This window comes from Elephantulus edwardii, unplaced genomic scaffold (genome assembly GCF_000299155.1).
Source record: "Elephantulus edwardii isolate Elephantulus edwardi_28Jun2011 unplaced genomic scaffold, EleEdw1.0 scaffold00135, whole genome shotgun sequence".
In the NCBI taxonomy this organism is placed as follows: domain Eukaryota; kingdom Metazoa; phylum Chordata; class Mammalia; order Macroscelidea; family Macroscelididae; genus Elephantulus; species Elephantulus edwardii.
This window is the reverse complement of record NW_006399885.1, coordinates 7,419,272-7,435,035: the sequence shown is the minus strand read 5'-3', so window position 1 is coordinate 7,435,035 and position 15,764 is coordinate 7,419,272. Positions and strand designations below refer to the sequence as shown.

Below are 15,764 nucleotides of genomic sequence, written 5' to 3'. Positions count from 1 at the left end.
GACGACACATAACAACAACAACAACAAAAGTTCCTTCCACTTAAAACCATGTCTACTGAGGCCATCAATAGCCCTGATAACTGAGAATGCTGCTGGGTGCAAGTAACCCCATGGGACAGAGGAGCTTGGTTCCACTGGATTTTCTAGCCTATAAATTCTACAGAAGTAGATCATTGGGTCTTTCTCTGGTGGAGTTGCTAGGTGGGTTGAAACTGCCAACCTCCTAGTTTGGACTCAAGTGTTCAACTACTCTGTCATTATGCCTTCTTCCTATTTGGGTATTTCCCACAATATGCAGTCATTAATGCTGATATATTTCTCTCAACACAGAATATTCAACTGCAATCATGTATCAGAATTCACCTCTGTTTATGGGCGAGCAGCACACCGTTTCATGAATGCACCACATTTTGCTTAACTGTTCATCAGCTGATGGATGTCTGAGTTGTGTTAACCTCCTGTCTTTGCCAAGCAGTGCTGTGATGAACAGCTGTGCCCAGCTATTTGTTTGGATAATCCAAGCCATTGTCCTCACGCCAATTCTGACTATCGGGCAGTGTGGCTGATGGGATTAAATGAACAATTTTTAGACCAGCAGCCAAGGGCTTTAACCACCATGCCACCAAGAGCTCTTTTTTATTTGATTACTTCTATTTTGTTCTTTTGCTCAGCAATGGACATAAGACAATTCAAAGTTTAACTTCTTAAAAGAATCTTTTCTTCCTTCAAGATCTCTAGGACACTCTATGAAGCTATGGATCACGGAAGGGGAAACAGATGGCTAATGTCATACAAGCAAAGGTCATGCACACAGGGAAAAGGTATGGAGGGAGGATACAATGGACTCAGTGCATGACACTCAGAGGCGGCAAGAAATTATGTCGTTGGAGGAGACACAGCACTAAAAAGAAGAGAGAGGAGCCTCAGAAGTCAGAAGAGCAGCTTTCGAGTGGGGTGGAGACCACTGCATCAAAAGTTGAGAAGGAACAGAAGAGTTCTCTACATACAACCAGGCAGAGGCCAATAAGACAAGAGATATGTCAGCATCACCACGAGTGCAAAGAGCTGGGCATGAAGGAGGTGCGAAGCGGAGACAAATACTACACCACGTTCATCACTAAAACCTGCAAGGTGGAGACCACATCTTTGTGCCTCTTTACCTCAGTGCTGGAGGAATGTTATGCAAATAGCAAACCTCAAACACATATCATAGTGAAATGGCCAGTTTCCACCTCAACAAAGAATGTGGTGATAGTCAATGAAGTCAGATAAGACGGAGAACTTTCATAGCACATTGACTAGTCCCTGTTCTGCTAATCACAGGGTGAGATGTCTGGATCCCCCTCTCCCCTTTTAGTGAAAATATACAAAGTGAAGCCACTCTCATTATACAGGTTCTAGACATAATGATCAGAGGCAATATGCGCACCCTTCACATTGTGTCAACATTCTCAGTATTTCTGTTCTAGTTGCTTCTGCTCTATTTCATCTCCATGCTCCCCTGCCACATACTTTAACATAACTGCTGATCATTACTTTGTAAGCTGCACAATTATTTCATTCAAAGGTGACTTTAGGGGATAGTTTAAATTCAAGAGTAACCCAAGGGACCATCCCAGGTTGTTGTGTGTCATTAAAGTTGAATGAAACCCTCTTATCAACCCTTTGTATATGAGATCAGAACCTTGACAGATCCTACATCATCCTCATAATCTCGGTCCTACAATTTAGGTAATAGGAAATGCAATCAGCTTTGTTGCTGTTATTATTGTATATCATCACATTGAGGTCTATTCACAGCAACCCTACAGACAAAGCAGAACTGTTCTTCAGATTTCTTTATAGGAACCAATTGAGGTCTTTTCTCCCATGAAGGCATTAGAGGGAATCAAACTATTAATCTTTTGGTTAAGTAACCAAGCTAACCATTGTGCCACCATTGCTCTTTATAATAATGTATAATTAACAAAATGTGGTTGTTATGTGCCATCGAGTCACCTGTGATCCGTAGCAACCCCCACACCAACCCGCATTGTCCCAGTTACTGTATTGATTCATCTCATCCTGGGTCTTCTTCTCCTGTGCTGTCCCTCCACCCTTTCAAGAATGATGTCCTTCTCTAAGGACTGGTCTCTCCTGGCCATGTGCCCAAAGTGTGTGAGACAGAGCTTCAAAATCCTAGCTTTTAAGGGGAAACTTGGTTTCACCTTCTCCAAGACAGAGCATTTTGTATTCTTGGCAGTCCATGGTATGTTCAAGACTCTTCTCCAGTGCAATTTGAAGGCATTGATTCTTCTGTCATCCTTAGTCATGTCCAGCTCTCTGAAACACAGCAAGTAACTGCAAAGACCATGGCCTGGATTAAGTGTACCTTAGTCTCTAGACTGACATCGTTACATAGCTCAAGTCTAATCTCAGGAAAACAGTTAACAAATCTTCGCATGTTTCTTTTCCTTTCTCACCACCTAAAAGCATAATTGTAGTTCATTTATCCATTTTGACACAGTATTCATCAACCTGTATAAAAATTGGGATGAGATAGTACTGTATGATTTCAAAGAAGAGCTCTTGTCTTAGAAAAATATGAGGCTTTCTTCACCCCATCCCCCATCACTGGAGGAAATGGTAATTACAGAATTCCTTTCAAAGTCTGACTTGAGACTTAAGGTCAACCTTATATTTGAAGCTACCTATCAAATTTATCTGAAGTTCAAACTCACACTGTATAGTACAAGCAAATTCTTATTTTTTTTTAAAGTATGTGTTGATTTTCTTTTAGTCTTAAATGTGAGACCAGCCAAGAAATGTCTCTTGGAGCAGGCAAGTAATGTAACTCTCCTAGATTCCTTGTTTCAATTAATGTTTCTATTTTGTAGACAGTAACAGCATTTAATTTGAAATTTCCTCTTTCTGTGCCAATTACAGTTTGAACTCCTTCCTGTGAAGTCTTAAAAGTCTACAGGCTTATGTGACACACAAAACACTGTTAGAGCAGCCAAGAGTCAGAAAGGGAAAAAAGATGTTTTTCTTTAGTATCAGGCACCTGGCAAGAAAAGAATTTGTTCCTGTAAAGCCTTAAAGGCATTCCTGACTCTCCCCTGAGGACCAAAACGGGCTCGTTCTGATTTCCCTTTAAAAGACCGTGGAGCTGTATCGTGTTTGCTTTGATTTACAGTTTACCAGATTTCTCCACATTGTGTTTTCTTGCTGCTGCTGCTGCTGCTGCTGCTATTGCCACTGCCATACGTTTCTGCTCATCCATCTGTCAGACTAAGGTCCCTTTACACACGGGACAGTTAGAAAACAAAAAGAAAACAGTCACTTGCCCTGCCTCCTGGAATAACAACCTCCGAGGAACCTAACCATGGAAGTGGAGTCAGGCGCCTGACTCACAGAGATCGCATGTGGCAGAACATGCTCTTCAGTGGCTGGTTTTTTGGAATTAGCTTCACAGGCTTTTCTTCTGATGCATCCCTGAGTGCAGACTGGTTGCAACTTTTTGGTTAGCAGTCAGACTCTCAACCATTTGCATCGCTCAGAGCCCCTCGAATGTTGTTGAGAAATTAATAGAAATTAGGCACCTCCTGAGCAAGTTAACAATTAGCCACAAAGGGAAAAATCCTACCTCCATCACCATCACCGTTTCTACCCTGATTACCATTTGCCTGTTCACCACCTAAACAGGACAATTCAGGCAAAGAAGCATGGGATCAGCTGCTGAAAAGAGAGAGACCTTATCAGATAGGGCACCAAAAGCTCAAAGAACCAGAGAAACAAAAATAGACTGGACATTGTAAAGGTGAAAATATTTTCTGATGTAAATGATCCCACCAAGAAAGGTGGAAAGACAGCACACAGGATGGAAAGATGCTTCTGTAAGCCATACATCCGATAAGGAACGTGTATTTAGAATATGTAGAGGACTCTGAAGATGCAATAACAAAAGTTAATTAAACTAATTTAAAAGGGCAGAGGGGGGAATGACCTGAAGAGATTTAGCACAAGGAAGATAAACAAGTGGCTAGTAAGATGATGACAAGATGCCAAATATTATGAAATCAAACCAAAGCCAAACTCATGCCTTGGAGTCGAGTCTGACTTACAGGGACCTGCTAGGCCAAAGTAGATCTGCTCGCGAGGTTTCCAAAGCCTAATCTTTACAGAAGCAGACTGTCACATCTTCCCTCCAAAAAGTGGTTGATATTCAAATCTACCAGCTGCTCTACAGGAGAAAGATGTGCAGTCTCCTTCTTTGTGTTTTATTGCTTCTGAAAACCTGCTGGCAGGTCAGCCATGGGTTGATTCCAATCCCACAGTACTTAACAACAACAAAGAGTGCTTGCTAAATCACCAACCTCATTGGCTAGCATTCTGATGTTTTAATCACATCGCTACAAAGTCTTCTTTCAACCTCAATGTTGCTGTTGTTGTTGTCATTAGGTGCTGTCGAGTTGTGGATAACTTATAGTGACCCTATGAACAACAGATTCTGTATATAGACAGGTCGATTTACCTTATAAGAACAATTCTGTCTTATTCTGTGCCATCCTTATTATCTCCAACCCAGCCCACTGCCACACTGTATCAATCCATTTTATTGAGTGTCTCCTTCTTTTTCACTAACCCTCCATCTTTCCAAGTCTGATGTACCTTTCCAAGGTATAACCTCTCCTGACAACATGCCCAAAGGATAAGCTTCACCATCCTTCCCTGTAAGGAGCACTCTGGCTGCACTTTCTCAATCTTATTAGCTATCAGGATATTAAAATATAAACCATACTGATACTCTACAGAGATGTTTATATTTTAAAAAGGCACAAGAGTAGTTAATGCTAGCAAGGATCATAGCAATTAGAGTCCACAAATACTATTAGTTAGAATTCAAATTGGTACTTGGCAGTTTTATAAAAGGTTAATATATAGAGTTATCACATGACCAAGCAATTGTACTTCTCAGTGTATCTCATTGCCATTTAATTGGAACTGATTCCACCCTCAGGTGGGTTTTCAGAGGCTGTAAACTGCACAGGAGGAGACTGCCCATCTGTCTTCCTTGGTGCAGCTGGGAGATTCTTACTGCCTGTCTTTGGGTTGGAAGCTCAACTCTTTATCCACTAGACCACCAGAGCTCACAAGTACACATCCCCCAAAAATGCAAACATATGTCCATACAAAAACATGCACATCAGTATTCATAGTAACATTATTGATAACACTCAAAATATGGAACTCATTCAAACCCAATCCAATCCACTGCCAGTGAGTTGATTCCAACCCACAACCATACTACAGGAAAAAGAAAAACTGCCTTATAGGGTGTCCAAGACTGTAAATCTCTATAGAATCAGACTGCCTTCTGTTTCTCCCATGGGATATTTGGTAGATTCAAGTCAAGATTTTAACCACAGCATCATCAGAACTCCTTGGACTCAATGCAAATATCTATAAACTAGAAAATGGGTAAACAGTATGTGGTATAATCATACAATGGAATATGGTTTGAGAATAAAAATAAATGAATTGCCGTGATATGTGTGATCCCTGAAAACTGCTAAGAGAAAGAAGTCCATCATCATATTGTAGATGCCACTCTGTATAAGATCCAGGAAGATGAATTGGAAAGCAGACTTCTGCTTGCCCAAAGCAGGGAATATACAGATTGGGCAAAGATGACAAAATGGTGAAAAAGATCCATCGAGTCAATTCCAACTCTTAGAGACCCTTTAGGACTCTAAAATCTTTATGATTTCCCCACAGGGTTCCCAAAGCTGGAAGCTTTAGAGAAGCAAACTACCATGCTTCCGCCGAGTGGTTGCTGTGCTGGGACCACCAAGCTTTCAGTAGTAACTGAGTACTTGATCATTGTGCACCACGGCTCACATGGTTTCTTTTCAAAGTGAATAAAAATGGATCCTAAACTTGATTGTGCGAATGGTTGTACAACTCTATAAATATACTAAAATCCATTGGATCACATCTACATGGGTGGACTGTTACAGTCTATGAATCACACATCAATAAACCAGCAAGTACGGCATTTCATTTCCACATGCTCCACTCCCCACCCAAAATCCTGACAGCTGTACCAAGGTTCCTGACTTACAGGTAAAAGAGTCTTTATTTGTTGTTCCAAAGATATTAGAATTAACTCCCTAGTCTCATGGATCTTCAGCATCACAAAGCCTTCCTACAGGGAAATGCTGACAGCCATTCCCCATCTCCTTGGCCTTTGGTAAACCAAACCAAACCAAACCAAACCAAACCAAACCTAGTGCCTTCCAGTTGATTCCAGCTCCTGACAACTTTCCATCAGGTTTCGGGAGCTGTAAATATTTATGGGGGGAAGCAAGATTGCCCATCTCTCTCCCATGTAGCAGTTGATGGATTTGAATGACTGTTCTTTTGGTTAATAGTCAAATTCGTAGCACCCCATACCACTTGCACATCACAAAGTAAGATAAGAGACCAGGGCAGAGGTGAAGCATTAGGTGAAAATGGAAAGTTGAAGGCGTTTTAGTGGGAAATGAGACAGGCTGTTTGGTGTCATGTAGTGCCGAGGACACAGGAGATCTAGAAGCTCAGGCAGTGGGGTGTGATACACACTGTGCTGCTTGGTCAGTAGTTTGAATCCACAAACCACTTTATGAGAGAAAGACAAGAAGTTTCCTCCCATTAAAATGTACAGATTCAGAAACCCCATGGATTGGTGCCATGAGTCATAATCATCTCAACAGCGCTGGGCTCGGTTTTTGTCTGCAATCATAAAACATAAGAACTGGAACAGGTAAGAGTATTAATTCAGTAACAGACATTGAATAAGGAGCCCTGGTGTGCAGTGGTTAATCATTTGTCCATTAACAAAAAGGCGAGGGGTTCAAAACCACCAGTTGTTCTTTAGGAAAAAGAAGTAGTCAGATCCTGTAAAGCTCACTCACCTCAAAAACCCTGTGGGGAAGTTCTACTCCACCCTACAGGGTTAAGAGTCGGAATAAACTCTGTCAGTAGGTTCATACAGTGAATATGTAATTATATACTAGCCACTAAATAGGAAGCTCAGGAGGTTTAATGGAAAGGAATTGTGCTGCCAACCTGAAGGCACACAGTTCAAATCCACCAGCTCCACAGGAGAAAGATGGGCAATCAATTGCTGTGTGATTAACTGCCTCTGAAAACCCACTGGAGGGTCAACTATGGGTTGATTTTGACTAAACAGGACACAACAACAAGAACAAGCATTGAATATATTGTTTTCAGAGATGAAAAACACCACTCTTAACCTTTGAACTCTTAGGCATGTAACTGGGATGGTGTCATTCATTTCTCTCACTCACATAGTTTAAGTTTTAAACAACTCTGCTTGATTTCCAAGTCTTAATCAGAACTAGACTCACAATGTGGTCAGTAATCAGTGGAATGTAACAGTGCCCGTCCTGAAGAAACCTTCCCGGACTTCACAAAAAATCAAATAACTCTGCTTAGATCCTAACATATGCAAAATTTGGTTGCACATGGAGCCAACTAAAGTTCTGTGTTCATTGAGAAGACAGACCTGAGAACATTGCATAGGGGGAAAGTACGACTCAGGTCTGGGAAGGTGAGTTTGGATCTCCAGAACTCAGGAAGCAGGCCACGAGGAGGCCTCTGCAGAGCCCCCAGAGGGGCCTGAGGCATAGGCTCCACTGTAAATATGACTGGAGGCCCTGGCTCTGATTTGTCTTCCTAGAAGACAATACAATACACAACGTAAACACTGCCAATTGCAAAATCGTTGTGTCTGTAGACAAAGTGAAGTGTATACTTTTGCTTGCTTTAGATATAGGCACACAGCAGGAATAGGGCAGATTTCATTCCAGGCCACCAACCACAATAATGTCACTGTCAATAATAAAGTCAATGTCAATAATAAGTCAATGTTACATAGTAAAGCAAGTGACACAATTGGTTGTTTTTTTTGTTTGTTTGTTTCCCCTCTGTATTTGTTTACGCTCTGTTAGAGTCTATGATGTTCATTTTGAAGAAGCTCAAAATACCGTGAGCATTATCATTACACAGAGACACCAGGAGAGCAAATGCTCTCGAGAAAATGGGGTGAACAATTACCACTAGACTTGTTCACCACAAGGTTGGCACAAACCTTCAATTTGTAAAAATCACATCTACAAACTGCAACAAAGCAGAATGCAATCCAGTAAAGTGTTCCAGTACAGACCAGCAAGCTCTGTGAGTTAATTTACTTGACAAAAGAATTGGGGCGGGGGGGGGGGGAAGGCATAACAGGAAGTGTATCTTGTGTAGCCCACACTCACCTACCTGCAACATATCACCGCTTTGCACGAGAGCGCCAAATCCAGGAAGCTTCTCCTGACCTCAAAGGACAGTGCGTACTTGAGCGTGTGCCCGTCAATGATGAGCGCCACGTCATTCTCCTTGCCCAGCAAATTGCCCAGGTCAGTGCAGTGCTGAGTAATGGCTTCCCTGGTAGCCTGAAACAAACATAAACAGACAGGGCATCTTTTTTTTGTGCGCTAACTCAAAATCTAAAGTAAATACTCTTGAAATGAGTGCATGTCCATTCAGTATACATTCTCCAACTTGGCATATGTTCTTTCCATTGAGAAGCTCTAGTGATCTAGGAGATTAAGCATTGGGCTATGAATCAAAAGGTTAGTGGCTCAAATACACCACCTCCATGGGACAAAGAAACAAAAATCTACTTAAGAGTTAGAGACTTGGAAACGCATTAGGGCAGTTCAACCTTGGCTATAGGGCTGATAGAAGTAAGAATAGACTCCAGGACAGTGGACTTTATTAGTTGAAACACCTTTACACACAGATCATTAGGTGTTGTTGTTAGGTGCCACTTAGTCATAGATGACTCTTAGTGGCCCCATGAATGGAAGACCTGAGCACTATTGATAGAGTGTCCAGAGGCAAGCTATTTCGGAAGTCGATGCCACTCCTTCTTCCAAGCTTGTTTTAATTGGGAAGCTTCACCAAACACTGTCCACCATGGATAACCATTATCACATTTGACACAACAATGTCACAGTGTTTAGCATTACAGCAACCATGAGTTACCTCTGTACAGCAATAAACAGACCAGTGCTATACCACCTAGAAGAATGTTTCACACAAAAAAATTTTAAACCACTGCCTCCTTCAACCCTAGGCCCAGACTCCAGGGCCTCGCTTCTGGGGGAAAGAACAGTACTGTATCTCAAACTTGCGAGTATTTGTACACGTGGACCGCCATACACAGGCAGCAAGGAGCCACATAGAAATGTCCAATTACTCTATCTGGCTGAGGTCACGGGCTGATTTAGAATGTACAGATCCTTCCCATTGCTACTGCTATTGCTAAGTTTCTGACAATTGTTGTTTCTTCTCTCCTCTTTTATGTTACACGGAGTCCCTGGGCAATGCAAGCACTTAATGTACTGACTGTTAACCAGAGAGGTTGGAGGTTCAAGCCCACTTGGAGGTGCCCAAGAAGAAAGGCCTAGAGACCTAATTCCAAAATATGTAACCATGGACCATGCAGTAGAACCTGTGATCTACTTCCAAAAAAAGTGACCACAGAAAATCCTATAGAGTTCCACTCAAACCCAGATGAGGATACCAAGTTCAAATTCAACTAATGGTTTATTTGTAGTTTGTTTTGGTTTTGGTGGGTTTTTTTTTTTTAAAAAAAAAACAAAAAAAAACCAAAAAACCCAAAAAACAAACAAACTACAAACAAAACCAAAACACAAAATAAACAGCCAAACAAAAACTCTACTTCATTGTCTTTGCATGAGAACCAATTCATAGCGGAGCCTCCATTGCATTCCCACGGCTGTTAATTGCATAAGAGGAGATTTAATACATATTATTCTTGGTATCTCCAGAATAGGAAACCTCATATCAACAAATGAACTTTTCCCCTTCTTTTTAAAATAATTTCATTTCTGCACACTTCCCTCCCTCTCATGTATATTGGACATGTTGTCAGGAGGGACTGGTCCTTGGAAAAAGTCATCATTCTGGGAATGATGGAGGGTCAGTGACAAGGAGAAAGACCCTCAACGAGGTGGATTGACACAGTGACTTTAACAGTGGACTGGAGTGAACTAAAGGTGGGTCAGGCATGTTCAGATCTGTTGTTCACTGGGTCCCTATGAGTCACGGTCAACTCAACAAGTGCCTAACACGGAGCCATAGTTTCTTCTCTTTCCTTCTTTCTCTTCTCATTTGTCTCTCTTCTCCCCTCTCATTGTTCAGTCATTTGTTCCATCCTTCCTCAGTGATCCAGGATCCCATCTGGAATCACACATTGCACTCAGAAGTCTTCCCCTTTGGTATTAATTCCTGGTTTTCAATGCTCACTTAGCAAGAATCTTTGATCAAATGCAGACTAGCTGGGTTCACCGCACATATGTGGAAGAATATAGGTCCCCTCTGTACAGTTCTCAAGCAGCCCAATCGACGGTATTACTATCACAAACAGTTCCTTATTCTCAAATGGACTATGATTCAAAAGTCTATTTGTAAGTTGGTTATTGGGCACTTAGAATCCATTTTCCCAGAGGAATGATGTTACAAATTGTGGTCGGAATACCAGGGCCTGTTAATGCCTATTTAGCCCAGTCACTAAAATTTATACCACACTCTTTATTTTAATAAAAAACAAATTACGGAAAGTTAGATGGGACTTACTTGTTACGAGGGATTTGGGGAGCTGGACCTGGGGTTTTCATGCACAGAAAGATAAGAAATATTACATAATCTTTCATCAGCATTTTGGCTTTTAGGCATTCATATTAAAGTGTATTTTTCCAGCTCCTTATATGTTTAGCAATTTTCTTTGCCTTCACAATTAAAAATCAAAAGGATTTAATGGCAAAAAAAATAAATTGGTGTGGCCATGACTATCATCATAGCCCCCCCAGTCAAACCTTATCTTTTTGTCCAGTTGTAAGATATTGCAAACCCAGCCTTCTTTTGAGAAAGGCACTTGCCCTTGTCAGTTCTTTAAAATAAAATTCTCCCAGTAACATAGGCAAGGCCACACTAGGCCACCAGGGCATGCTTCCTTCTCTGGTGACTTACAGAGAAGCAGTGGCTCCTTTGGTGGAAGAAAGGCTGAACTGGGATGCAGAAAACTGTGCCACCCAGGAGCAGGCAGGGCCTGACAGCCACTCACTGTTGATCAGTTTGTCAACAAAGTGTTTACCTTAACTAAGGTTTCAGTCAACAAAGTGTTAAATACTTTGTATCTAAATGTCTAGAGTGCCTTTCTGCCCTTTTGCAGAGGGCAGAAATGTGGGGTCCTATGGGGGAGAGTTTTGGGGTTTTTTTGTGGTTTTTTTTTTCAAACTCAGCCATTCCAGTTACCTCCAAATCTGTCTGGGCAGGTAACTTTCTTCCTCTGTGATCTCAGCTGCATCATAAGAAATTTCTCAGATGCCAAGGTAGCAGCAGCTGCCTCAGCCCATACTTTGATGTTCTGCAAATTCCAAGGGGCTCAGGGCTGTGGATGCCAAAAGCCAGTAGGGCTCAGGTTTCATTAGCAGCAGGCCGACCTCACCATGCCTGGGTTTCAAGTTCAAGAGCAAAGTCCTTTCTCCTGAATTGACCTTGGCCCATGTGTATGGGATGCTGCTGCTCATCATCTACTCCATGTCTTCAAAACTTTCCCATCCCATCAATCACTTCTCCCTGTCTCTTGTCAATCATCAGCTACGCCCTCTTTCCATCCTTTGAGCTGGTCCAACTGTCATGCCTCACAGGACTGGACAGCTTATCTCCATTTTCATTATTTTTTTCACTCTTTGTCAGTTCCAACATATTCACTTGTAACAAATGGTTCGAATCCACCAACTACTGCTCTTCAGGAGAAAGATAGGCAGGATCTTCTTAGAAAGACGTATGGCTATGTAACCCCAGCGGACAGTTTGATGACTGGAACTGACATGAAAGCAGTGGGTTTATTTGATTTTTTTTTTAATCTTCAAGGAAGAAAACTGCTTCAATTTTTTTTTTTTTTGTATGGAGTGGCTTGTGGGTTCTGACCATCGATCTACAGGTTAGTAGCCTAATGTTTAATCCATGTCACCATGAGGGCCCCAATCCACAGGTATCTGTAGTGTAAAAGCTCAGAGGTAAAGCAGAAGAACCTCTCTTCAGTGTGTAATGGATCTACAATTTCCTCTAGTGATAACACTACAAAGGAAGATTGGCTAATATCTCACAGGCAGTAAATCAGTATTTTCAAGAGATTATTCTCTTCTCTATCTGTGTGTTTGGTGATGCTTCCCAGTTAAAATAAGCTTGGAAGCAGGAGTGGCATCCACTTCTGTAAATAACTTGCCTCCGGAAACCCTATGAACCTGGAGCAAGGATGAAAGCCACGCACGCAGGTGTCAAGGACTTTTGTTCATAGGGTCGGTATGAGTCGCCTACAACTCAACGGCACTTAACAACAACAACAGTACAACAACATAGGAGAGGGGGCTCTGGTGGCTTAGAGGTAAGAAGCTGTGCTACAATCACAGAGGCATGTGGTTCGAATCCACCAGCTTCTCCACTGGAGAAAGATGGGCAATCTCCTCCTATGCAAGTAAATGACTCTGCAAACCCACTGGAAGGTGAGCTATGAGTCGATTCCAACCTGATGGTGCATAATAACAACAACAGTATACAAGAGCTTTGGCTCAGGATAGGACAGGGTTCAGATATATTGTTCATAATGTTTTTATGGGTTGTACACAACTCAACGGCACCTACCAACAATAACTACATAAAAGAGCCATTGGATAAGCACCTCTCAGATCTGCCTCCTTCTCTTGGAGTTTATGAAGGCTCATGCAGGGGAAGGACAGGACCATGAAATGGGAGAAATTCCTACAGTATCTTCCCTGGTCAGTGGTCATGTCCTGGGGCAACTGGTCTACTTTTATCAATATTCCACAGACGGCTGATGTGATTCACATGTCGTGGCTAAAGGGGACTGTTAGTGACAGAGAACAGCAAAAGGCAACAAAGTGGCTCTAAATGAATAACTTCTAGATAAAGGAAAGGCTCTTCTTTCTCTCAAGACTAATAAACAATGTAAACCTTCCATGTCGTTGTTGTGTGAGGTCAAGTTGGAACTGACTCATGGCTGACCTTCTAGTGGGTTTTCAGAGGCAGTAAATTCCACAGGAGGAGACTGTCCATCCTTCTCACACAAAGCAGCTGGTGGATTCAAACCACATGCTTTTGGTATTGCAGCACAGCTTCTTATCACAGGGCCATTAGCACAGAGCTTTTCCTTTCCCCCTTCCTTTTTTATTTTTCTTTTATGAAAATTTACAAAAAAGTTGGATTTTCAGTCATTCATTGTTGCACATTTTCTTCCCAACCCTGCCAGTTCACTTAAAAAAAAGTAAAAATTCATTCATTATTGCATAATTTCCTCCCTTCGCCCTCCTCCACTTGTCCTGTCCACCTTGCTACACACCTCTTATTCTGGACCGTTTTCACACAAATAATGCCTAATCACATATTCCTTTTAAATAGATCTTTTCTTCTTCTGTTCCAATACAATTTTCATTACTCATCCCCTCTTTGGAAGCAGGAGTGGCATGTACTTCCTAAACAGTATATGTCAATAGTTCTAGAAAGGCTTCAGGCCTTTTGTGTATAGGGTCGCTATGAATCACGCTTGACTAGATAGCAAGCAACAACAATGAAACATTTTCCCCCAACCTCCACGTCAGTTCTATTTTGTAACAGTGGTGTTACACAATATTTGTCCTTTTGTGACTGAGATATTTCACTCAGCACAATGTCCTCCAGGGTCACCCATGTTGTGTAATATTTTATGAGTTCCTTATTTTTAAGTGCTGTGCAGTATTCCATTGTATGCATATACCATAAGTTTTCTATCCATTCTTTTGTTGATTGGGCACTTGGATTGCTTCCACCTCTTTGCTATCATGAATAATGCAACAATAAACATGGATGTGCATACATCTGGCTGGCTGGCAGCTCTGATTTCTTAAGAGTGAATCCATAGTAGTGGAACTGCTGGCTCGAATAGTATTTCTATTTTCAAATTTTTGAAAAAGTGTCAAATCACCTTTTATAGTGGTTGTACCATTTTACACTCCCACCAGCAGTGAATAAGGGTTCCAATCTCTCTACAACCTCACTAACATTTGTTGTTTGCTGCTCTGTTCAACTTTGCTATTGTTACTGGAGTGAGATGATACCTCATATTTGTATTTTCATCTCTCTGAGAGCTATGGATTTTGAGCATTTCTTTTGTATTTGTTTGTCATCTGAATGTCTTCTTTGGTCAATCATCTATTCATATACTATGCTCATCTTATAACTGAGTTGTTTATCTTTTATTTGTTGAGGAACAAATTTTAAATTTTAGATATGAGTTCCTTACCAGATATGTCATTGTTGTTCTTATGTGCCATCACGTCACCTGTGACTCATAGTGACCCTACGTACAACAACCCTAAACCCTGCTCTATCTCTTGCCAATCTTGTTGTCTCCGACACACCTATCCCCATTACCCCAGTGATTGACTCAATCCATCTTATCAAGGTCTTCCTCTCCTGTGCTGTCCCTCCACCCTCCCAAGCATGACCTCCCTCTCCAAGGACTGATTCTGCCTTGCAACAGGTCCAGAGTATGTCAGATGACACTTTAGAATCCTTGCCTCCAAGGAGCAGCTTGACTTCACCCTCTCCAGGACAAACTTGTTTGTTCTCCTAGCAGTCCATGGTATGTATATTGAATACTCTTCTCCAGCACCACAGCTCAAAGGCATCAACTCTCCTTCTATCATCCCTAGTCACTGTCCAGCTCTCTGATGCAAAACAAGTAATTGCAAAGACCACTGCCTGTATCAGGAGAACCTTCGTCTCCAGACTAATATCATTGCTCTTCAGTTCTTTGGAAAGGTCTCTGACATCAGACTTTCCCAATGCAATTCGCTTTTTAGTTTCCTGGCTGCTGATATCAAGAGTGTTGATTGTAGAGCCAAGAAAACTGACGCTGTCAACCATCTAAATCTCTTCACCATCTATCATGATGCTGCCAATCGGGCCAGTGATGAGAATCTTTGTTTTCTTGATGTTGAGCTTCAATCCATATTGAAGGCTGCAGTTCTTGACCCTCTGCAGCAAGCTCTTCACGTCCTCCTCAGTTTTAGCAAGCGGTGTTGTGTCATCTGCATAACGCAGATTGTTGATGAGTCTTCCTCCAATCCTGAGGCTACACTTCTCCTCATACAGCCCAGCCACCTGGATAATCTGTTCCACATATAGATTGAAAAGATACAGAAACAGGACACATCCTTGATGCACACACTTCACAATTTTGAACCATGTAGTGTTTCCTTGCTCTGTTCTGACAACTGCTTCCTGGTCCAAATATAGGTTTCACATAAGCACAATTAAGTGTTCTGGGATTCCAATTCTTCTCAGAATTAGCCACAGTTTGTTGTGATCCATACAGTCTGTGTTTCATTGACTATGTAAACAACATAGTCAATGAAACACAGACAGACATTTCTCTGGTATTCTCTGCTTTCAGCCAAGATTCATCTGACATTAGCTATAATATCCCTAGTGTCATGGCCTCTTCTAAATCCAGCCTGCACTTCAGGCAGTTCTCTGTTGATGTGCTATTCCAGTTGTTTTTGGATAATCTTTATCAAATATCTTTTTCCCAGTCTGTGCCTTTCCTTTTACCCTGTTGGAGAAATGTTTTGAGGTGCATAGGG

The 15,764-nt window shown here is 41.6% G+C and overlaps 1 protein-coding gene across 2 annotated transcripts in view; it reads right to left on the bottom strand.

The window, feature by feature from the left end:
- The window catches only part of ATP8A2 (ATPase, aminophospholipid transporter, class I, type 8A, member 2), a 720,462-nt gene that overhangs the window by 428,561 nt on the left and 276,137 nt on the right, over positions 1-15,764 (bottom strand). For both annotated transcript variants that reach the window (XM_006894116.1, XM_006894117.1), the window contains exon 24: positions 8,311-8,483. In XM_006894116.1, the coding sequence (XP_006894178.1) occupies positions 8,311-8,483 (173 nt within the window). The remainder of the gene's footprint in view (positions 1-8,310; positions 8,484-15,764) is intronic.